Here is a 24,884-nt window from a genome sequence, read left to right as displayed (position 1 = left end):
GGTCTTGTGCTCACCAGTCCTCCTAGGGTGAATTTACCCCACAAACAGAATTCCAATTTGCACACTGCAGTGCATTGAAGCAATTCGTGACTTTCATCCCACTGCACTATTACCAGCAGAGACTGACTCTGTTACTAAGAGTACATACTGAGCTTCATCACTTTGCAAGGCCATATACAAAATACAGGGGAACACAGGCTCCCTGGCCCCAAGGGACCGATCCAGAGGGTTGGAACTCCATGGAGCTATCTGATTTACACCAGCTGAGGATCTGGCCCTAAAATGCAAGCTCTAGCCAGGTTCACTGTAAGCATGTTCCAGTGTAGGTCTTGCAATAATCTGTACTATGGCTTGGAAGGGATGAGGAAGCTGTTGAACTGATCTGTCAAAAGAATCTTTATGGAATTTGTCATTCTCACTGGGAGAGAAACAAAACTAGAATTCTTCCATTCCTGTGGCTATGAGAGACTGAATCTGATTGGCTGAGGGACCATAAACCCGCCCAGCCAATCAGAGGTGCTGCATAGTGACACCACCCCAAACAGTCTGAAGAGGAGGGAAAACAAATATTGCTAAGAACTTTATAAAAAGTTTGGGAGTTGGGAGATTGGACCTACTTGGCTGCAGCTACCTCAGCAGGACCGTATAGCAAAGAAGGAGAGACTATCTTCAAACAGTGAGTGATAATAAATTACTGATTCAGTTCTGATCTGAATGGGGGAAGGGAGGTGGAGAGAGAGAGAGAGAATATGTATCTTTTCTGTAAATGAAGCAGCAAAGAATCCTGTGGCACCTTATAGACTAACAGAAGTTTTGCAGCATGAGCTTTCGTGGGTGAATACCCACTTCTTCGGATGCAAGTAAATGAGTGGATTTTGCTTTGTCAGGAACTGCGTGCAAATCAGGAAAGAAATGCATTCTTTCTTAGTTTTTCTTTTTTCTGCAATGATCTCTCTCTCTCATCTATCTTCTGTAAATGTAATAAGCCCCATTTGATGCACTTGCTAACTCCTTTGACTTAATTTTGTAACAAAGAACACCTGGAAGAAGTGGAATGCGAACACATAATCCTCATCCTTAATTCAGGAGACTGGATCAATAGCCTGTGTGTTTGTGTCCGTGTCATTTTCTGCTACTTTGTTTAAATGATGATTCGTGTAGGTGCATGTGGGAAAATCTGGGGTGCAGCTGCAGAACGCAATCCTCTTTTTATTCCTTGAATGCACATTACGCAGTCAGGGCTGATGACGTGTTACAACCTGCTTTCGGTGTTTAATTTCCTCGGAAGTATTATAGCAGTAGTGCTGGTGAGACTGACTTTGACAAGGGGACATAGGATAGTCTTGAAAGGAGAAGACTACATGAAAAGAGATAACAGAAGCTGTTGGCAGAAATATTCCCCTGTACTAGCAGTGGAGTTGGACCCCTTTGAATACAGAGGATGAGAACAGTCATCTTCAGTAAATTGCTCAGAACTGCACAATATGAATAGGCTCAATGGTGTGCTTAATGTGCATAAGCCCTGCCAAGTTGTGTCAGGCTAAGTACTGTTAGGCCTCAAACTTCTGGAAGCTGTAAGAAGCGAGTATAGTAGAATCCTGCAAGCATAAGCATAATCTATCTAGGAAGCTTTATAGATTAAGAAGGAAACTCTGTAAAGATTGATACAGACTTGTGATTACTATGCTCTGCAACCAGACACTTCTTTAAGCTGATTTAGGGTTTTTTAAGTCTAGCAAATTGACCAGCTCATCTTTCCTTTTTGTGGCTAGTTGTGGTCAAAGGTGCACAGTTCATTAGTTAAAAACAACTGCAAATGCCACCCTGTAAAATTTGGCCACCTTGATTGGTTGACTTGTTCAAAAGCACGGCCAGCAAGTACTGTATAAATAAAATGCAGAAGCGCAAATGAGTGTGTGTGTTGTTGACCTAAAAGAGATCGCTCTTTGTCAGGCTCACATACACCCCCCTGAACCAAAGGGACTTGCGCTTCACTGACTATCTGTGCCTGGCCAGTGCAGGGAATGGTCAACTGAAAGGTAACGTATTTTGGATGAAAATAGGGTGAGGTATTAGGTAAAATGGTCTGGTAATGCTCAAGCTGGTTAATCGTAAGTCTGTATTAATACTATAGGTTAAGTTTATCAATAAATTGTTTAAGTTGTTTAAAAGTAGTAGTAGTTAATAGTAAATCATTATATAGCAACAGTATATGTATTTGTGCCTTGCTGGAAACGGGTACGGTGTGGGCAAGGTCAACAGACTATAAATCATAGTAACTTTGCAAGTCACTGTGCCTGTCTTCAGTATAAGTTACCATAAAGTTAGCATAAAAGTTAGTAAAAGTGTATTGATTAGATAAAGAGAGATATATATGTTAAGATTGGTAAAATATAGTTAATCAATGTAGTAGTATCACATATAAAATTATATGCTATTGGAGATGGATATAATGCCTGAAAGGTTGTTAGCTAATCAAAAATAACAGCATTGCATGTTCTTGTAACTGTTTCCAATATTAATTGTCTTATATATATGTACTTATAGGAATAAGTAGTTAATACATAATATTACTTGTACTTGTGCCTGTCTCCAGTATAATTTGTCATTTATATTAATCCTCATTCAGTGTTGGTCTTTAATTCTGATCTTTTTATTCTGTCTGTGTTGCCTTTATAGTCGTAAGTCATTAAAAGCCTTTCTTGAGGAATAATTAGTTGTTAGTTTCTCTTTTGCGGACACTACTCAACCTCATTACATCTGTGTTGGGTGGTGGGAAGTAGCGAACACCCGGAGTCCCACTAGGGCCCTAATAGGAGCCCCCCTAGGGCTCTGATGTGTGCCTCCTTCCATTAATCTCCACAAATGGCAGCTGCTGACTCCATCCGTCATCCCCAAGCTAGCATCCTCAACCTCCTAATTCACCCAAAACACCCGCACTGTCCCCTGCTAGCATCTTAGGCACTAGACTCTCTAGCAGACCTGCCAGAACTCTCCACCTCTCCACTCTCCAGGGACAAGTGCCCACTGCCAGCATGGCAGAACCCTCCCACAATCCACCACTAGTACCACTACCCACCAGGGCATGGCACCACCCAGGACACCACCACCAAGAAGAAGAAACTGTCCTCAGCACCTGAAAATGAGTGCTCTATCCAAACCATCTCCCAGCTTCTGGAATAGCCCTGTATATGACCCAGACACTCTCTAGTCCTCAGGGCACCTGTTTCCCTGTGCCCTTCACCAAAAAGGAGATGCAGAAGCATTGAGCATAGAGGGGAATGCAGTGTGGTGTCCACTCCCCTCTACAGCCATAAGCTCTGCTGGCCAGTGGAGAGGAGCTGTGGAGTCACATACCCTACACCAGGGGTCTCAAACTCAATTTGCCCTAGGGCCAGTGTCAAGTCCTCAAATCCTCCCAGCAAGCCAATAATGTCACTGAAGATGGTGTTCAGAAAAGAAAACATTTACATTGTATTTTTTATTTCAAATTTCTTAGAAATAATAAAACGGTCATAAAACTGGATACAATTCTTCGCCTGCCAGAGAGTTTTTAGTGTTTGCCAGACACCTGGCAACTCTTCAGTTCTGACAGTTTGTTGATGTTTGGCCTCCGTGACTGAGCAGTTGAAACCTTCAGGGTTGCAGCAAGGTGTGCGTCAGATAGTTGTGTTCGGTATTGTGACTTGTTTATATTCATTGTGGAAAAATGTGACACTGCCTCCCTGGCTGACTCTGCCCGGCAATTAATGATGCCACCTCCATGGCTGACTCTGCCCGGCAACTAATAATATTGCCTCCATGGCTGACTCTGCCTGGTGACTTGTAATGGTATCTCTATCCCTCTCCCCCAGCCAATGGGAGCTGTGGGGGGCGGCACCTGTAGCAGACATGCAGTGGGGAGGTTCTCAGGCTGCAGATGGCCCGTGGGCTGGGACTTCGAGACCCCTGCCCTACACCCTCCCACCCAATTTGGAGGGGATGTGACCGTAGCTGGTCTGGTGCAAGTGCCACTTGATGCCAGCCCCCAAAGTAAAGGATAAAAGGGGGAGAAAGTGCCTCGCTCCCTCTCCTCTCCCCAACAACACCCATAGATATTTAGCAGTCTGTTAGCAAAACTCTACCTTACAAGTTGCTATATGAAAAACCCTGGTGTATGTATGCCCACTACCTGCACACAGGTGCAGAAAGCCAAACAGCTGGCAATCAGGTTTTTTAGGCAATTGGGAGGTCTGATCTTCCAGCTACTTGAGAGAACTTGGACAAAATCACCATCTTCAGCAAACGTGCTCACTCGTTTTCCTAAAGCAGTGGCAGTCTGAATCCTTAATCCAGGTGTTTTTCCAGATCTGACACTTGGTAGAGTGGACCCACCCCCTAACCTACATGCTTTACATCTACAGTTTTGTCTTCATGCCTGTGGGACAATGCAGTGTATATACTGACCACCATCAAAGCCGCTTGAGATGTTGATTTACACTGTGATGGCTTTTCTCTCTCTAGCAGTTATTTCATTTTTGTAAACATGGCTGTTAATTTAATGTTCAGCATGTAGGCTTGTATGTGTAAAGTTCAGTGCTTTAACCATTTCTGGATAATGTTCCCATTCAGGGCATGGTAGGACAGTGCCCTGACTTTGTGTCTTATGAGCAGCAGAATGAATGGAAGTACAAGACTGCAGTACAAGAGGGGGAAAGGGAGCCCCTACATGGCTTTACGTTCCTCATTTCCTGCATGGTTAATTCCTGACTTGTTCCTCTAACAGCTGCCTCTCTGTCCCTCATGCACTCTTTAGTGTCGTGTTACTTTCTCTCTTCCTTCCCATCTGTTTTGGGTCAAACAGCCTTTTTTATTCTAAACGTATTTCCGAAAGGACAATTTGCCTTGTATTCCACACGAATGCTTCTTTGTTTCTTCTCTTAAAGCTTCTTACTTATTTTCTTTGCCATATTTTCAGGCAGTTCCCTTCCTCATTTCCCCTGGAATGAGAGGGTTTTCCCCACTTTTGTTTAGGAGGAATATTTTTTCTCAAGTCAATAGAATAATACAAGTATTAAGCATTTTAGAGCCGTTTGCATCTTCCAAGTTTAACACACGTATCAGTGTGTCACATGTCACCCTCTGTACATGAGCCACAGAGAATGCAGATCTGTTGCAGGTCTCACTGGGGAAGCCTGGTTCCATAGCTCAAGCAACTCATGTGTTTAGCTCTGGCTGTCCCCAGTTAAATCCCTCTTGTTGGCCAAGATGCCAGCCATTGCACAAGCACTTATTAATTTTGTTTCCATTATGCAAAAGGTTAAATTTTCCATCCAAGTGTCCCCAACAAACAGCTGAACCTGAAATCACACTCAGGTGTTGTACTCTTTGCCTGTTTGTTATGAGCCACATTTTAAAACCCCCACCCACATCCATTTGTACACATGCAGCTTTTACTCATTCAAATCACTTTCACACACTTTAAGCACTACCATTTGTGTGCACAATGGTAGAATTTACTCACACAGATTTGTGCATACAAATGGGGTTTTGTGTGTGTAAATGTGTGTGTACACAAGTGCTGAGAAATTGTGCTCACAAGTAATTGTGCAGACAAAGCTGCACACACTCGGAGAGGGCAAGTATTCAACACATGTTCCCTGCACATTTGACATATTTTATATAAAAGGAGAGAGAAAAAACAGTCATGAAAACACCTGTGCCAATTGCATCCTCTTTTTCCTGCTGTCCAGAACCCAGATGTTATAACACAACTGGTTTCTCCAGTTTAGGTAGGAGGCTGATGGGCAAATGATTCTAAACCTGACACTGATTGTTTGTAAGAAACAAAGTGCTGAGGGTAATTGCCCAGGGAAAGGCACAGAGAAAGAACAGAGGCTTCTAACCTGGTCTGAGGTGCAACATGCTGACAACACTGAAATCCTTCCCCATAGTCCCTCTCCCATCCCCCACGTGCGCTTACCCTTTCGCCCAGTCTGTTGTAATATTAACTGAATGCAATGTTTGTGCTGATGTCTGTGACAATATTTCCCACTGAGCATACTGGGGAAAGGTCTAAATTCCAACACAGCAATATTGACTTTCATTGCCGTGTTTTTCTGGTCCAGCTGCCTCCCTGCCAGGGACTGGCTTAGACAAACAGCCCTGTTTGTTTAAAGCACCAGCAAAGCTTGCTGGAAAGCTCTGCAGAACATTCCATTTAGCCACTACACTGCATCTGATTGTGTGCATTTTCTGTACATATATTCCTTTGTTGTTGCTCTTCCTCCTCCCTTTCCGTTTTGTGAACAATTACAATAAACAGGAAAATAACACTCATGGGCCAGATCTTCAGCTGGTGTAAATTAGCATAGCTCCACTGAAGGCACTCGGACTATAACTATTTACAGCAGCTGGGGATCTGGCCCGTAACTTGAAATGACTGGCCTTTTTCCACTAAGCCGATGAGGTACAACTGTCTGGCAGATAAAAATACTGGCAACATCAGTAGCAGAGCCAAGCCGACCCCATGTCTCCTGCATTCCAGTCTAATTTCCTATCTACTGGACCATGCTCTCTCTTCAAACGGCCTTTATAATTTCTGTTGATACATTTATGGAAGCCTATTTTTCATGAGGCAGCCATAGTTGAGCAATGACCAATGATGGGCCAGGTTCTGCCATCCCTGCTCGTAATGAGCAATACTTTACTGCCTGAATAGCACTTCCGAAATCAATGGCCCTGCTCTCAAAGAAGGTATTGCTAAGTGTAAGAGTAGCAGAAGCTGGCAATAGATAACTAAATCTATTCACCAAAATAAATGACCACTTCTAGGCTTCCTGATGTGGTTTTGTTGCACATCCATCCATTCTTTAGCATTTTGAAGGGGTATTTATGCAAAACCGGGAACTTTCATCTGCTCTTGCAACTCATCTCTGTTTGATATCAGACTCCTTTGTTTACTATTGCCATGCAACTCATCTCTGTTTGATATCAGACTCCTTTGTTTACTATTGCCATTTGCTGTGGACAGGCATGTGATGGCTCATTGGTTTACGGCAGCAGCAGTGTATGGCTTTAGAAGTTGAAACTCAAAAGCGAGGTTCTGATTGGCTGGTGGTGTGTGCGTTATGTTACCTTTCTCAAATTTTCCCGGCTAAAGGATCATTGCTAAGGAGGTATACAGAGCACCTAGAAATCACCATGCCTTGGTCTAACTTCCAGCAAAACCACCATCCCATACTGCGATTCACAGCTGTCTCCCATACAATTGCGGTGCACCACAGAGAGCTAACTACTCACTTGTTACACCAGCTCATTGCCACTCTTAACAGATAGATTCCAGCTACCGTATCACAGATTTCCTTGCCATACGCACAGGGTGTAGATATACGTCCCGACCCTTTTCCAAGACCTCAGAACATGGTGGGGAACAAAATCTAAATATATCTTTCCCCTGGCAGGATTCTACAGTATCCTGTAGTAAGGGTCCGGCACACAAAGGACCATCTTGTACAACCCTCGCCTTAGGGAACACTTAAAGTGATTGGGACTGCTCATGTGAATTACTGCTTGTTGACCTGAGTAAGGGTGCCCCAGATTGGCCCTAAGACTTGCAGTAGAGCTTCTGAAGTGTTTTGAGCTATTATTCATCAGTGCTAGCTCTTGTTTAGGCAGTTTTTTAGGACACCCAAGTGCATGCTAAAAGCTGGTCTGCACAGAGTCCCATTGAAGACAGCGGGATTCAAGGATTGGTGCCTAAGCATGTAAATTAGAGAATTAAATGGGAAGCGACATGTCTAAGGGGTAGATGCAAGCAGCTCCACTCACCACAATAGCACCCCCTGTCATCATGTCATGGCATTGCAGGAGTCTTCACTCTTGCATCCCGTGTTGATCACTTCCTTGAACCTGCAATGGCCTGTTTGTGGCCATGACTTAGCCCTTCAAAGTCATGTCTAGTTCGGACCCCTTCTGGGGTAACAAGAGATCGTTTCACCCCTCGCAGGCTACTGCCCAACCCATCCTCTGGGCTCACACCTCAGCCCCATCCTGTGCTCAGCAATCCTTGTGTTGAGGCTTCTAGGCCCCCTCCTTGAGGCTGATGAGGGAGCACAGATACACGTTCTGCTCTGGGTTCCAGCCCAGGGACACTGTGTTAAAATGGGTCTGCTCCTTCTAGTGGTGTAATCCTAATCTACAGCATTGCCCTGCCAGCCTAGCTCTCTAACCCCACCCCCAAACGGCTCTAACTCTGGCCCCATGCTGTGGGAGACAAGGCCCTGGGGCGTACTCAGCACCACTACACCATTCACATCTGCTGCTGTTTCCCTGGCGACTTCCTACCTCTGAGCCCCTAGTGTTGTTTCCCAGTAGGCTGTGATTAACCCAGCCTCTCCTTTGGTTCCCAGGCTTCTCCCTAGGTCCTCTCCCCTCCTTGTTCCTACTCTGGAACATTCACCCGATCTTTTTCCAGGACACTCACCACAGAATATAACTCCATCTCTGAGGCTTCTTTAGACTACCTTCACCAGACCCTACCTAGAGAGAAGGAACTCCCTGTCTCTTCTTTCTGAGTCAGTTCTATCTCTACATCCTCCTCCTTGACCTTTCACAGCAGGGGTCACTAATGGTAATTAAGCTACTAGATCAGGACAAGTGCTAGGTCACAGGCAAGACAGAGTCTGACTCCCCATAAAGGCCCCGCCAGCCTGTGATAGTAGTGAACTGGACCTAGAGTCAGGAAACTGGGGGTCTGTTACCGGCTTAGCCACTGACCTGCTCTTTGACTGTGGGCAAGTCACTGCTTCTGTGTTACCCCCTCCAACAATGTGCCTGTCTTGTCTGTTTAGAATGTCAGCTGTATGGGGCAGGGACTGTCTCGCTCTGCGTTTGTTTGTGTGGCACTTAATCTTTGTTGGGGCTACAAGGATTGTAATACAAATAATTACAATAATAATCAGAACAGGGACTTTTCTTCTTCTTAAGACCTTTATAAAGGATGGATGACAGATAGATGAGGCCATAACATACATGAGGAAGGACCTGGATCTCAGAGGTGTGATCACAGAGCTATATAATGTAAGCATTACTGTAGAATAGAATCATAGAATCTCAGGGTTGGAAGGGACCTCAGGAGGTCATCTAGTCCAACCCCCTGCTCAAAGCAGGACCAAACCCAACTAAATCATCCCAGCCAGGGCTTTGTCAAGCCTGACCTTAAAAACGTCTAAGGAAGGAGATTCCACCACTTCCATAGGTAACCCATTCCAGTTCTTCACCACCCTACTAGTGAAAAAGTTTTTCCTAATATCCAACCTAAACCTCCCCCTCTGCAACTTGAGACCATTACTCCTTGTTCTGTCATCTTCTACCACTGAGAACAGTCTAGATCCATCCTCTTTGGAACCCCCTTTCAGGTAGTTGAAAGCAACTATCAAATCCCCCCTCATTCTTCTCTTCTGCAGGCTGAACAATCCCAGTTCCCTCAGCCTCTCCTCATAAGTCATGTGTTCCAGCCCACTACCAGCATACTTCTCTATAAAGGCCTCTAGGAAGTCTTTTTTTCTGGGACAGATATACTTCTCATTGTCCACCCAAAGAACAAACCCAACCTGTCAGGTGTGTTCTCCTGGATTAGGATCCATTTGCAATCCAGGATCTTGTATAGAGTAGGATTAATTCATCCCACATTTGATTTGCTTTCCCATGAAACAGCTAACACCTCATGCAGTTCTGAGAGGAGCCCCAGGCATACAAATTATAGACACACAGCAGGAAAGAAGGGGTGAGAAAGCATTGAGCCATACAAGCAAATACCTACAAGGCAGGCTAGGGAAGAGGAGGAGGGGTTTGTTAGCAGACAGTGTACCACGTGGGAGATAGAGAGAGCAAAGTATCTAATCTGCTTTACAAAGAACTTTGCCAGTCAGCAATTAATGTGTGTTACTTTGTCCCAGATTTTAATGATTTAACTACAGGCTTGGCAGAATTCTCTTTTTTTTTCCTTCTTCAAATTTTGAGCGATAATATCAATATTTATCTTAAAAGATTATTTTATTTTATCAATTTAAATTTTCAGTTGTGGGAAATTATGAAGGGGAGGGGTCAGAATTATTTAATGACTGTAGATGTTGAGATTCAAAAACTTAAAGCTTTATAGCTGTAACATGAATTGTCAATATCACGTCAAAATATGCAAAGTAAGTATCCTTAAATCAAACTCTGAAGCTCTCAAGAAGCATTTTTCTTGCTTTGCTGATCTGTACATTTTTATTGTTATGGCTGGAAATATCTTTTTGTCAGTTTCTGTGTGTCCAGTGAAATTGACATTTACCGATTTAAAAAAATCTAATCCTTCTAAGCCTATTTACTGAACTGCCTTTGGGCTCTGAGCACGTCCAGTTATATACATAAATCCACACTTGGATTCCTTTCCCCATGGGGGCTCAGTGAGGACATTTAGCAGTAGCTGCTGCAGTCTACCCTGCTGTCATGTGAAGACAAACTGCAAAGGAGAAGAACCTGAGATGGATTTCCAGCCCCTGCTGGAATGGACAGTTGTTGCCACCTCTGGGGGAAAAAGAGACTGAACTGGTATTTTTAACACCCACATGGAATGGCATTTACACGGCAACCTCTGGGGAGAAGAAGAGCCTGAAGAAGTGGATTTCACTGCACACTAATGTGGATTCTCATTCCAAGATCTGAAAGGAAGGATGGTCTAATGGTTAAGGTACTGGAGCCTAGTGCTGTTACAGACATCTCTGTGATTCTGGGCAAGTCACTTAGCCTCTCTGTGTCTCACTTCCCCATCTGTAAATGAGGATAATGACACTTCCCTACCTCCCAGGAATAGTCTGTGAGGCATTCCTCCTATGCTAAAGGAGGGGTGGGAATGGTGGGGTCATACCTAGCTATATAGATGTCTCTAAGAATATAGAGAACCTCACTCTCACCAGAAGGAGATACATGTGATTTTTGTGTCTGTATCCAATCAATGTGATTTTACAAACACTATCCACAGCATAACTCAGCTTGGAACAATGGGTGTCTCTATGTGTCTCCTCCAGAATAGCCATCATGGCCCACCAGTTTCCAGCGCTGACCCCGGAGCAGAAGAAGGCCCTGTCTGACATAGCTCAGCGGATTGTGGCTCCAGGGAAGGGGATCCTGGCTGCAGATGAATCTGTGGGTGAGTTGAACAGTTATTGATATTTCTTAGTGTCCTTCAAGCCATTTTGCTTTTGAAATAATTTGAGATACCAGGCAGGAGTAAATGAATCCCCAGCTTTCTTCAGGAGCGAGCGGTCCATCAGGGCAGGGTTGGGGTCCATAGACAGAACTATGAGGGCATGGGCTGAGGAGATTAGCCCAGGTCTGCACAGACACAGAAGACCTAATTCTCAGTTACTTCATCCTTGCAAGTATACAAGATAAGTGAAAGGACAATCATGCCCAATATCGTGTTCTCTGACCTTTGGCCCCTCTTGCCAGGTACTATGGGGAGCAGACTGCAGAGGATCAAGGTGGAGAACACAGAGGAAAATCGCCGCGCCTTCCGAGAGATCCTCTTTTCTTCGGATTCCTCCATGAATCAGAGCATTGGGGGCGTGATCTTGTTCCATGAGACCCTTTATCAGAAGGACAGCAGTGGAAAGCCATTCCCACATGTCATCAAAGACAAAGGCATTGTGGTGGGAATAAAGGTGAATATCTCCAAGGGCCCTGCTGGCATAATAGCCCCAGAGCCCTGCAAAGTGGGAACTGTGCCCAGGCAGGGCTCTCGCTGATAAGCAATGCTCTTTTGTCATTCTGGCACCATTCTCCGCATTACCCCTGCAGCCAATGCTCCTGTACTATTAGCCAAGCCACAGCTACAGCCACTGATCCTGACCTGTTTTATCCAGCAAATCCCCCACCCCCTAGAGCTCTTGCTTCACCCTTCCATCCCCTTGTCCTCAAGACTCTTGAGTCCATCCTCTCCAGTGACTCTCCCCAACTCCTAGAGTTCTTGGGTTGTTCCCGCCAACAATTCTGCTTCCCACTCCCAGTGCTCTGTTTGTTCATTGTCATGCGTTGTTCTCGCCTGCAATTTCCCCATTCCCCAGCCCTTGTTTTCTGTCTCTTCCTCTGCCCACCGAGGTCCTGCACCATTTGTTACAGTGACTCCTGCTGGCGAAGGTTGAGGAGTCTGTACTAGCTCTGGGTTACAGTGGCAGAAATTATACCGATCTGTTAATTGTTAACGCATCTTCCTTTCCATGTACTTCCGTAGCTAGATAAAGGAACAGCCCCGCTTGCAGGAACAAATGGAGAAACCACCATTCAAGGTGAGACATTTTCTCTAAGCCATCAAGAATGGGGCTGCATTTCCTGACAAGGAGAGATGTAAATGACTGGAGTAGGGCTTAGCTGTGGTTCTCAAAGTGAAAGCCATGTGGGGCCCGGAGAAGCAGGTGCACGACACAAGCAGCAGTGGCTGGAAGCATCGTGCTTGCAGAGGGCAGGAGCGACATAGTACCTCCAAAGGTGTGGGAGGGTGTGTGCTCATTGGCACACCTTGCTCCACACTTAGACACTTAGGCATAATGCACTCCACCACCACCACAGCCCTCCAGATACCAGCCAGCATGCAGAGAGCGGCCTCCCCCTGCCCAGAAACATCCCTTTTGGCTCGATGAGCACTGCCAGCAGCACCAGTGGCTGCAAGGTAATAAGTAGGCAGAAGGGTAGTAAGTCACAAGAGCTCTTTGTCTTGCTTCAAGGCATAAAACTGATCACCAGCTGGGATCAGAAAGGATTTATCCCCTCCCCCCCCAAGTTAACATTATATGGTTGTTCATGTGTATTTTGGGGGGTGGAATTAGATGGGAGTAGTGGTCATCAGGGCGGCTTTAGACATTTTGCCGCCCCAAGCACGGCGGCATGCCGCGGGGGGTGCTCTGGCGGTCGCCGGTCCCGCGGCTCCGGTGGACCTCCCGCAGGCGTGCCTGTGGAGGGTCCGCTGGTCCCATGGCTCCACCGAACGCTGCCTGCCTGCCGCCCTCCCAGCGACTGGCAGAGCGCCCCCCGCGGCATGCCGCCCCAAGCACACGCTTGGTGTGCTGGGGCCTGGAGCCGCCCCTGGTGGTCATTTCCCCCTGAGGTATCAGGTTTTACACAGTCAGAATCAGGATACCACATTTTATGTACTAATCCTCTGACCTTGTGCAGCAGTTCCTGTTTCTAACATTATGGGTCCTGCATTATTACTATTATTATTATCCCAGAGGCTTTGCTAACCACAGATTATACCTAGAGTTTCCCTAGTTACCAGACTAGCTCTGTCAATTTAAGAGCCCATTCCCTGAGGGCCATACTGTGAGCAGCTATTGCATTGGCCATGCACAGAGTGGAGACATTTTGCATGCCCCTGGGTAGTCTGCACAAGGACCACAGGATAGCAGTCTCCAGGAGAAGGTAGGACCCACAGGCCACCCCCACCCCCACACTGGCCCTGCATCCCCACCTCCACAATAATTTGAAATAATTATTTTACGCAACAAGGTTGCGTAAAGGACACAAAGTTCAGCCCCAACCACATATATCTGAAGGCGCAAAATAAGGCACCTTCCTTTCCCTTTAATACCGGCAGGGCTGGATGGGCTCGCTGAGCGCTGCGCCCAGTATAAGAAGGATGGCGTTGATTTTGGCAAGTGGCGTGCTGTGCTGAAGATCACAGACACAACTCCCTCCACTCTGGCCATCCAGGAGAATGCCACCACACTGGCACGCTATGCCAGCATCTGCCAGCAGGTAAAAACTCTCAGTGTGTGTGTGAAATAGTTCCCTCCCTTCCTGTGATGTGGGAATAAGTTGTGCCCTTTCCTACTGTCTTTTGAAATAGTTCCCATGTGTTTGAGAGGAGGCCTCTTTGTCCGTCATGCTGACAGAGTGTGTTGGTATCTTCTCTTTTCTGGTAGTTCTCTTTGCTTTACTGCCCTTTCTCAGACTATCCCTGCTAGGACAGTAGGGTGACCAGACAGCAAGTGTGAAAAATCAGGACTCGGGATGGGGGTAATAGGAGCCTATATAAGAAAAAGATCCCAAAATCGGGATGTCCCTATAAAATCGGGACATCTGGTCACCTTATAGGGCAGTCTCTTGTCCAGACCTCCACTGACTTCTGTTTTTCCATTCTTAGCATGGGTTGGTGCCCATTGTAGAACCGGAGGTCCTACCCGATGGAGACCATGACCTCCAGCACTGTCAGTATGTTACAGAGAAGGTAAGATTCTTACCTACCAGACATGTCCCATTTTCATCAATCAGCATAATAATAATAATACTTAGCTCTTAAACAGAACTTTGCATCCATAAGTCTCAAAGCACTTTCTTATCTCCATTTTACAGATGGATGGTGGGGTGGGGGAGGGAAGGCGGCACTGAAAGGTTAAATGAGTTGCCCAAGGTCACACAGTAAGTAAGTGGCAGAGGTGGGAATTGTGCCCTAGCCACGAGGCCACCTGTTTCCCTGCTAAGAAGGGCTCACTCTTCTAAGAGAAGCAGTATCATCCAGGTTTCCACTGCCATTCCATATTTTGTAACTTTCCCATTCCAAAGTAAGGTAGGTGTGAGGGGCTAAAGCCAAGAATTCCATGACTATGGAGAATGAATTCCTTTATCATCCTCGGGGACAAATACTTCTCCATAGCAGGTTTGGTGGGCTTCTTGGTAAAGTGATGGAAGGGGGGCTGAAGTCCAGCCTGGATAAAACGTGGACAGTGGATTCCACCCTCACCCCAGAAATAGGTTGTCCCCCTCCAGCAGGTTTGGAGACCTGGGTCCCTCTGGTGAATCAAATGGGAGTGAAGCCCAGCATTGAGCGAACATGAATAAGCATTGAATGATCCTCCTGTTCTCATCGTTTCCCAGGTCCTGGCTGCTGTCTACAAGGCCCTGAATGATCATCATGTCTACCTGGAGGGAACACTACTCAAACCCAATATGGTGACTGCTGGGCATTCCTGCCCCAAGAAGTACACCCCTCAGGAGGTAGCCATGGCAACAGTCACTGCCCTCCATCGCACTGTTCCTGCTGCTGTTCCTGGTAACTCATTCATTACTATCCATTGCTTCTCCATGCATATTCAAGGATCATCCATCCAAGTGCCTCAAACGCTTATTGGGGTTGCTTGTAGGACCTATCGTGATCTGAAACCATCAAGGCTCATGTACTGAGGTGCAGGAAGACCTTGGGGGGAGGGGTCAGACCACAATGTCTCCCCTGTTTAGTTTAAGATATATGTCTCTATTTGCTTCCATTTAATGACCTGTTCTGTTCCCAGGGGGGCTGGGTTGTGTGGTTGTTGCACTGAAAGATTTTAAGAGAATTTGTTGCATCTCCAGTTATGGACCGAATAGCAGACACCAGTGGTAGATTTGACTGGGCAAATCATATGCAATCTCACTGAGGACTGATAGGATACAATATCTGTGGATATACAGTTGACCTTATTCGCTTCAGTCTCACCTAAATGCCTTCTTTGGGAAAACCGTGATTTGTGATATGTGATTCTTTATGTTCCTGCTGCCTCCACTACAAGATTCTGCTTCATCTCAGGACATCAGAGTGAATCAGTGGTCTCTAAACTTCTAACTTCTTTTTTTTTTCCTCCCGCAGGAATCTGCTTCCTGTCTGGAGGCCAAAGTGAAGAGGAAGCTTCTCTCAACCTCAATGCCATCAACCAGTGCCCTTTGCCCAAACCCTGGAAGCTGACCTTCTCATATGGACGGGCTCTGCAGGCATCAGCACTTGCTGCATGGGTTGGCAAACCTGAGAACAAGAAGGCTACGCAGGAGGCATTTTGCAAACGGGCACAGGTACGGGACCTTCACTTCATCATCATGACTGAGCCGACGCCAGACCCTCCAGTTCTAAGTCTAGGTCTTTAAAAGAACATTCACCCTACTTCAGAGAAACACTGTACAACACATGGTGTGATATATGGGGACACGTTCCCCAAGTTTTAAAGATTCCTGTTGCTTTGCTCCGTCCTTGTGTTTCATGTTCATCCAAGAATGACAGCCCCCCTCCGCCCCGCCAACAGGTCTAACACAGGAACCTGCAGTGCAAGCTGCCCCTCAAAGCCCCAGTAATAGTCCTCAAATCTACTCTGGAGACATCTGTAAGAATAAATGGGTGGTTTATTCTCCTTACCCAATCAATCTTCAGTCTCTTTGCTGAGACTGCCAACTAGGATGCTAATTAAAGGTCATTTCTGTGGACATTTTTACAATATGGGTAAATTTGTCTGAGATGGTTAGCTCATTGTATATAGGCCAACACACAGCTATCAGATAGCAATAACTTTTGATCACTAGCATTCTGCCTTAGAAGTATAACAGTCTTTATCTTATCTGTTTCCTAAATTCTCCACTCTCCCTTGTAAACTTTGTTTGGGAATTCACAGAAGCACTCCCTATTTCCCTGTGCTCTTTACTTCTCCCTGTTTTTTATTTTACTCTCCTCTGGGTAACTAACTGTTTCTCCCTCCTTTTTGTTTTTTTCAGATTAATGGGTTAGCATCCAAAGGACAATATATTGTCTCTGGAAAGAGTGATGCAGCTGCGAAACAGTCCCTTTTCACTGCCAGCTACACGTACTAGGGTGTGGGAATACACCACCACCCTGTCCCTCTAGGGAGACCGAAAAAGGAAAAATCCTAACCCCATAAAGGAAACTGGAAATCATGTGGGTTCAAACTATGGGCTCCACTGCACATTTTAATCGTAAAATGTAGGGAGAAAATCACCTCATCTTATCCAAGAAAATGGTACCTGTTTTACAGACTTAGCCCCTACTGCCATTGATAATTTACCAAATCGCTCTCTCCCCCTGAGAGGGTTTTTACTTTGTTCCTGAGAAAGATGGGAATGCGGGCATCAATTTTCACCCCATGCCATCAGTTTTCTCTGTTTACCAGCAAATAAAGCAACATGCCTCCTCCAAAACCACACTCTGCAGCTGGAGAGAGTACATTGGACTCCTGTATTACATATTCAAGATATTGTTTTCAATCTATGGGCTATGAATAAAGCATCCACAACTGTGAAATTATATGCAGCTGATAAATTGTAATTGTGTGTGAAGATTTAATTCTTTCTCACAAGTGCACATATACACTATACACCTTGGGCTTACTTTCAATTGCTTGTTGCATTTTATGTGCACAAACTAAACCAGACAAAATAATTGCCTGTGAACTGCCCATGAGATCAAAATCAGATATATATATTTTTTTAAATGAAATTCTGCATTTCTGATAATGACTTAGGCCTTGATCCTGCAATGTGAGTTCAGAGGGCCTTCAGGTAAAACAGGTTTATTAACAAAAGAAGATAGGATTTTAAGTGAATTCAAGTATGAGAGAGAAAGTTAGAAACGGTTATAAGCAAATAAAAGTGAAATGCATCTACAAGTCTAAAACTTAATCTAGCAAGGCTTTGTTCAAGATCGCCTCTCACGCACAGTCTGCCAGCAAGATGGCGACTGACCCTTTCCTTGGTAAGGATCTCTCCCCAGGGCCCAAGGTTGTTGGTGCCTTTGTTTTCTTAGTTGAAAAAGAGAGATCACTTGGAGTTCTCTGCTCCTTTTATAGTCTAGTGAACCCATGAAGTGGATTCTTCTGAAGATTATCCCTCAAAGCAAAGATTATTCAAACAGTAAAGGAGGCAATATGGAGTAGGGTGGTGAAGGAGGCATCTTTCTTCCCACCTGTGTTTGCAGAAATGCACATTTGCTTCATCTTCTGTCAATTCCTCTCCCTGCTATCTTGAGGACCCACTTTACTATTGATATGTAAATTGAAGTAAAACACACATTCCTCTGTTTAGGATAGACCTGTTTAACAACCTTTGCCTAGGCAGGGCTGTGTGGTTTTGAATGTGTGCTAATAACATATACTGGGGGATTTCATAACTTTCCATATAATGCTGCTACACACATTTCACCAGGATGTTATTGACCAGCAAGTTATAAGTTTTCAAACGATACCTCACAAGCACATTTTGTACAAAGATTATTACAATAGTGTGTAGGGTGTGACTATGGGGTGCTTTTGGTCACAGTCACCCTATGTAACTCATGGTTGTGTGAAACATAACAGTACCTTTCTTCCCCGGAAATATTACATTTCTCTGCAAAGTGTTCCCAAGATTGAAAAACACCTCTGCCACTCAAAAGAGAATGCTGCAACTGTTTTAACTGCTGCTCCTCTGCTCGGCAGCCCAACCAATAAGGAATGGTGGGCTTAAGTCAGCCCTGGAGTATGTGGTGATGTGTAATGCACTATCCTCATTGCCTTCTGGCTCTATTCTAGGTACCCCGAGTAGGGATTTGTTAATCTAATGTATTGCTGAGTCAGTAGGCTGCCCAAAGTGATTTAATGATGTGAGCGAGCACATACACCACACGTATACCCAGGAACCAAAGCACGGCTGATACAACCATCTCAGGCTTGCAGCTATAACAGCACCTCAGTATTGTCACTGTAATCATTCAAAAATTTCGAGTCAGACCTCAATAATGAGATAAGCCTGAGATGTATTAAAAAATACATGTTGGGTTCTTTTTGAGTCTTTAGGGTGTACTGGGACTCATGTTCCAGTTTTTCTCCACACTCATGAGGGCTAGAATCTTACCTTAAAAAAACAAACAACAAACAAACAAAAACGTGAAAGCTGAGATTCCCACATAATCATATCTCTGGATCAAGAGCTGGGTTTAATGAAAAACTTTTTTTTTTTTAATCAGAAAACTCATAAATAAATCAGGAGACTTGGCAATACTATTACCACCCTCAGAGGTGCATTGGTAGCTCATGGAGATCACAGTTCTCTCGGGGTTGTTGCCTGTATGGCTTTCCTGGAGTACAATGCTCAGAAATCACTGGGGGTCTTAATGGGCTACAACCTGCACCCCTCACCAGGGATCTCTCCAAACCTTTTATGTTTCCTACATCTCCTGGGCCCAATTGCCAAGTCTCCATCCATACTGCAGCAGTGACCGTGCAAGGGTCCTTCCCTATGATGGGAGCATGTGAACTGTGTGCCATGCGCCATTTTGCACCATAGTGAGAGGAGCAGCCCTCTCAGGTAAATGAGCCATGTCCCGCCCGCATTCACCGGGCATTTCAGGTGTGTTCCCACCACCTGCAAAGGGCAGCAGCCAGCACATGGCCCAGTACGTGCGTGTGTAGGCAAGTATGTAGTGCGTGTACGTATCCATACATTCACATATAGCATGTGTAGGAGTGTGCATATGTAACCCACACACCTTCTGGGTGAAGTACCGGTTTACCATGGCGCCACTGGCGCCAGGCCCATGCTCCAAAGGGGCCCCGGCCTGGCCCCCTCTTCTCCACCCCCCATCCCCTCCTGCAAGGGCAGCAGGCAGAAACTTGGTCCTGCGGGCTCCTGCTGCAGCAGGGCAGGCTCCGGAGGCAGCCAAGCTCCTCCCCAAGCGTGCCGTGTTCCCACCCCTCCCCTTCCCAGCACTGCCAAACAGCTGTTTGCCGGCGCGAGGGAGGGGGAGGAGCAGGGCTGCAGTGCCCCCGCTGGTCGGGGAGGAGGCAGAGGCGGGGCCTTGGGGAAAGGGGTGGAATTGGGGCATACCCCCTCCAGCCCCCTGCCGTGAGCTGCTCAGGGCAAAGGGCTGGGGGCACCCACACGACCCCAGCCCACACCCCCAGCCCTGACTCCTGCACCCCCTCACACCTCCCAGCCTCCTGCCCTGACTCCTGAACCCCCCCCACACATCCCCACAACCCCAGCCCTGACTCCTGCACCCCCCTCAGACCTCCCAGCCTCCTGCCCTGACTCCTGAACCCCACCACACATCCCCACAACCCCAGCTCTGACTCCTGCACCACCACACACACATACCCACCCCCATCCTGAGTGGCCAAACGGGAGCTCCTGCACACACACACAATATTCCCACCTGCACCCCTCGCACCAAACAGGAGCTGCCCCAGGTAAGCACTCCACACCCCAACCTCCTGCCCCAGCTCTGAGCCCCTCACTCTAACTCCTGACCAGACCCTGCACCCCTGTCAGCCATTCTCTGTGCAGACAGCATCACACCTGTCTAGGGCTCTGCAACAATCACACATCCTTATCCCACCACCTAGATACTTAAGAAATGCATAGGGGAAACTGAGGCACACACACAGTATTCAGAGAAAACATTAAGAACATTCCCACTTTGTCACACGGGAGGAGGGGCAGCTCAGTGCAGAGAGAGATGAAGAGAATGGGCTAGAACCAGGGAGAAGGTAGGTACCCACTCTATGTGGGCAGGGGTGGGTGGGATCCTGTTTACCCCCTCCCCAGCCCTGCTGCGCATGCAGTTTACCCCCAGCCCCTCCCTTGGTGCAGGGACCAACCCTAGCTCCCACCCCGCTATGCTTTTGCCCCCGGCCCCTGCCTTGCTCCAGTCAGCAGGGACTAATCCTCCCCCCAATGCCCCACTGAGTTCATCTTGGCCTTGGCCCCTGTCTCGCTCCAGCTGGGGACCAATCCTTCCCCTCCCCCCACCATGCACCGCTGTCAGGGTGGATAACAATCAATTATTTTTTAAAAAACATCAAAAAAATCTGATTTTTTTTTAATAAAATGCTTTTTGAGGAAAAAACCTATCTAAAGATAGGTTTAATTAACATACATTATGTCTCATCGTGGAATAGGGTTTATAAATTCTAATTCTATAGTATAAGACAATATATTCATATAATGTTTAAGAAAAGTTTTGTAAATGAGTTCTAATAGTTCACGGATTGGGGACCCGATCTTATGGGATTCCACAGGCTTCTGTATAGATTATTTAGGTTAATCTTTCTATCTACCCAATGTGACTTAGTGCTCAGCAGGGCCGTCCTTAGGATTTATGGTGCCCTAGGCAGGATTATTAAACTGGTGCCCCTGTGCCTGTTTTGCTCTTAGCAACACAAACATAAGCTTACACTACTGGAAAACTTGCCACATGCATGTTATTAAAACCAGTTTAACTTAATGAAGCACACTGTAATGCTGATGGACTAGCACTAAAGAAGTAGCACTATAGAAAAAATTCTGATTTGACAGAATGATGCAAATAATATAATTTTTTTAATTTGTCAACATTTTATTGGAAATTGATATGAAGAGGTATTGAAACAAGGATTTGTTTTTAATTAAAAACAATCTTTCTGGCTTTTTTGGCTGCAAAATCAGTAATAATGTCATCGTATGACAAAGACAAAGTGATGTCTCGTTTGATTGCAAGAATAGCAAGACCAGTCAAGTGTTCCTGACTCCTTGTAGAGCGGAGATAGTTTTTAATGAGCTTTAGTTTTGAGAAACTCTGTTCTCCTGATGCTACTGTTACAGGAATTGTCAGTAGAATACGAGTGGCAACGTACACATTAGGATATATGTCAACAAGTTTGCTGGTATGAATAAACTGTACAATGTCCATCATCAATTTTGTATGTGGCAACAGTGTACTCAATTCTTCATACAGTTCAAGTCCATTTAAATCAAAATGATTGCCGTGCTTCAGAAGGCTCTCTAGGTCAGAGATCCCCAACGCAATGCCCATAGGTGCCATGGCGCCCACAGGGGCCTCTCAGTGCACCTGCGTACTGGCCGGTGGACGAGCATCCACCAAAATGCCACCAAAATTCGGTGGCATTTTGGCAGCGACGCCGCTTGCAGCCGACAAGCATCATCATCCAGAGGCGTCGCCACTGAAATGCTGCCAAATTTCGGCGGCATTTTGGCAGATGCTCGTCCACCGCCACGATCCTTCATCTGGCACCCACCAGATGAAAAAGGTTGGGGACCACTGCTCTAGGTTCTTGCACTTTGTCATTAGTTGCTCTTGTTTTCCTATTTCATTGAATTTAGTCCCGCTCAGCCTGCCTACCAGCTAAGTGAATGGAACCCCAGGCCGACAGCAGGTTGAGTGGCTCAGCCAGGGTATCAGCCGCCGGCCTGCTCAGCCTGCTGCCAGCCTGGGGTTCCTTGGGAGTCCCCAGGCCAGCAGCGGGTGCTGAGTGGGGCCAGCAGCTGGGACCCTGTGTGCCATCAAAAATCAGCTCACGTGCCACCTTTGGCACATGTGCCATAGGTTGCTGAGCCCTGCTCTGTACACTAGTAAGGAGATGAGCATATTACAGTTGTTGGAGGGCTCTATTTAGCAGTAACAGGGCTATAGGAAAGTCAGTCAACATTTTTTGTTTCTCTGCTGAAAACTGGCCCATTCCCTTCCCCATACCAAACTTGTCACAAATAATTGTCAACAACTTAATTTTCTGTTTTTGGCTAAGATACTGATTTTTTTTTTTAAATATTGAAATTGAAATCAGGATTGTTAGCAAGCATTTTTGGTGAACAAATTTGTTAAATGACAATCTAAATGGCAACACAGTACTGCTTTCATGCTTAGCTCACCCCCCAGCCTGCTGGTCCAACAGCTGCAGGAGATAGGTGGAAAACTGCAGGACCCCAAAATCCACCTCTTGGGGTGCAGAGTGGCAACAGCAGCAGCAAACCCTCAGGTCCGATCACACGCCAATGGGCAACAGACCATGGTGAAGTGAGCACAGCATCTGATCTCAGGGACGGGGCACCCATGGAGCCACAGCAGCTCATCCTGCCCTGTGCAGCTCCCCTTGGATGAGATGGATCACTGCCAGCCCGGGGGAGAGACGCGCTCCCCAGCTAGGGTGATCCAGATTTCCTGATTGTATAGGGCCAATATTTGGGCCTTTGTCTTATATAGGCACCAATTATCCCCACCTAGGGTGACCAGACAGCAAGTGTGAAAAATCAGGACGGGGGGTGGGGAGGAATAGGAGCCTATATAAGAAAAACACCCAAAAAGCGGGACATTTGGTCACCCTACAGGTGAGTTCCTGCCCCTTCCCAGAGACCCCAGCAGCCAATCCCCTCCCTCAGACTGTGCTGCATTCGGCTCTCTCTAGGACCCAGCAGCCCTGCTCTTACATGCTCCACTGCTTCCCCTCTGTCTGGGCTCCCAGCAGAGCGGTGCCCCCAGACCTAGTGGTGCCCTAGGAGGCTGCCTGTTCTGCCTATGGCTAAGGACTGCCTTGGTGCTCAGTCTAGAAGGTACCATCAGAGATGCTCAGTTTTGCAGTTCTCAAACTGTGGATTTGTGTCTCCAGAGCTAACATGCTTGTTAACAGCAAAAATGTTTTTAAACAAACAAACAAACAAATAAATAAAGGGGAGGAATAACAGACTTCAACGCTATTGTCCCTCTGCAAATTTGTGTACACAGAGTCAATCCCTTACCTCTCTCTAAAAGTGAAAAGTTTCAAAAAGATCAATGAATAGAAGATTGTTGGGGGTGGAATAGATCTGGATAAGGGAAGAAGTCTGGAGATAAATGTGAGAAGCAAGGGAACATATGCTTTGTTAAAATATTATGTTTGCCCTTGAAGAAAAAAATCCAGAATACTTAACGTTGTTGTTTTAGTTAAATAAAAGAATTTAAATGTCTGTGTGGTGATGTTCTCCTCCTAATACAGCATGGCAAGAAAATCCTCCAAATATTAATGATTAACCTGTTGAATTGCAGATAGTTCATCTCCCAATGACTTCATAAATATCTGCTTCAATTACCTTTGGTAAATGAAATAACCAAACAATCATTCATTTTCTGATATAGCTGTAAAACTAATGTGAAAAGTTTTCAAAATAAATCACTGTTTAAAAATGTATAGTGTGTACCTTCTAAAAATGAAACCTACATCTATCTCTGAGTTGTGAAGAATATGTATTAAGGTTATAACAACCAACAAGAATGCACTTTTACGTAGAAAACCATGATTAAATTGAGTCTTTCTGACTAAAGATTTAAATCATCATTTAAATCAAATCCACCCTGCCTGCTGTGCTTTTGCCCCTGGCCCCTTCATTCCCTGATGAGGTGGGCCGCAAATATGTTTGGTGCCAGGCCTACAAAAAATTAATCCGGCCCTGTTTGGATGTGGTGGTGTGTCTCACCTAGTGGCACCAAGACCACTTAGAGAGAGAAAATGAGTCTGCTCTACAGCCTTAGCTAACAGCTAAGCTTTCAGCTCATGCGGTAGAGGCTCAAGCACTGAGGTCCCACGTTCCATCCCACCTGCCAATGCCCGGGGTCTGTCAGCATTACACAGATATACACCTATACGTATATGTGCATGACATGTGCAGTGGAAATACGAGTGTGTCTATACGTGTACAGAGATGTGCACAGGCGCTTACTTCCCCTCTTTCCCGTGGGGGCTCAACGCTCTTCCCTTGCCCCCACTCCACCCGCTCCCCAAATCCCCGGCCCCGCCTCCTCCCCTGAGCACCCCATGTTCCCGCTCCTTCCCGTTTGGCGGCGGGCAGGAAATGCTGGGAGGTAGGCGGAGGAGCGGGGATGTGGCACGCTGGGTGGGGCTATGCAGATGTGTGTGTAGCTCTGTGCACATACACCGGCGTGTGGTTTGCATGTCTCCATGGACACATGTGTAGCTGTGTGTGCCCACGCTTGTCACTGGCACAGGGGTGGGGCTGTGTGCCCCGTGGCCGGGCTGTGCCGGCAACCAGGCCCTGCTGGGAGGGGGGGGGAGACGGAAGGTTGGTGCCTTGCAGCGCCCAGGCTGACACGGAGGCACGTGTGGGCCACCAGCAGCAGCTCCCCATGGGCACGGATGAGGCCACAGCCCGGTTTCTATGGCAACAAGCGCCCCGGCAGCCGCCATGTGGAGACTCCGCCCACGTCATCCGGGCCGCCTCCCGCTCAGCTCCACCCAGCGCCCGAGCCGCCGGAGGCCGCAGCCTCGCGCCGCCGGCAGCCTCTCGCCTCGCCGCGAACTACATCCCCC

At 46.4% G+C, this 24,884-nt stretch overlaps 1 protein-coding gene across 2 annotated transcripts; it reads left to right on the top strand.

The window, feature by feature from the left end:
- The first annotated feature begins 522 nt into the window (after nt 1-522).
- ALDOB (aldolase, fructose-bisphosphate B) lies at nt 523-17,101 on the top strand. Of its 2 annotated transcripts, none has more exons than XM_045020458.1 (9): nt 523-676; nt 11,052-11,173; nt 11,476-11,687; nt 12,257-12,311; nt 13,616-13,776; nt 14,165-14,248; nt 14,896-15,070; nt 15,644-15,843; nt 16,534-17,101. In XM_045020458.1, the coding sequence occupies exons 2-9, from the start codon at nt 11,062-11,064 to the stop codon at nt 16,627-16,629; spliced, it is 1,095 nt and encodes a 364-aa protein (XP_044876393.1). In that variant the 5' UTR covers nt 523-676; nt 11,052-11,061; the 3' UTR covers nt 16,630-17,101. The 2 variants fall into 2 exon arrangements, with proteins under 2 accessions (XP_044876393.1, XP_044876394.1); XM_045020459.1 differs by having other exon boundaries at nt 622-676; nt 11,057-11,173.
- Nucleotides 17,102-24,884: the final 7,783 nt, after the last annotated feature.

This window comes from Mauremys mutica, chromosome 6, assembly GCF_020497125.1.
Source record: "Mauremys mutica isolate MM-2020 ecotype Southern chromosome 6, ASM2049712v1, whole genome shotgun sequence".
NCBI lineage: Eukaryota > Metazoa > Chordata > Testudines > Geoemydidae > Mauremys > Mauremys mutica.
Note: the sequence above shows the minus strand (reverse complement) of the source record. Positions and strands in the feature narration are given on the sequence as shown.

Coding starts and splice junctions, on each gene's coding strand:
- ALDOB (XM_045020458.1), top strand. CDS start 11,062: ATGGCCCACCAGTTTCCAGCGCTGACCCCGGAGCAGAAGAAGGCCCTG. Junction 12,312..13,615: donor TGGAGAAACCACCATTCAAG/GTGAGACATTTT, acceptor TAATACCGGCAG/GGCTGGATGGGCTCGCTGAG. Junction 13,777..14,164: donor ATGCCAGCATCTGCCAGCAG/GTAAAAACTCTC, acceptor TTCCATTCTTAG/CATGGGTTGGTGCCCATTGT.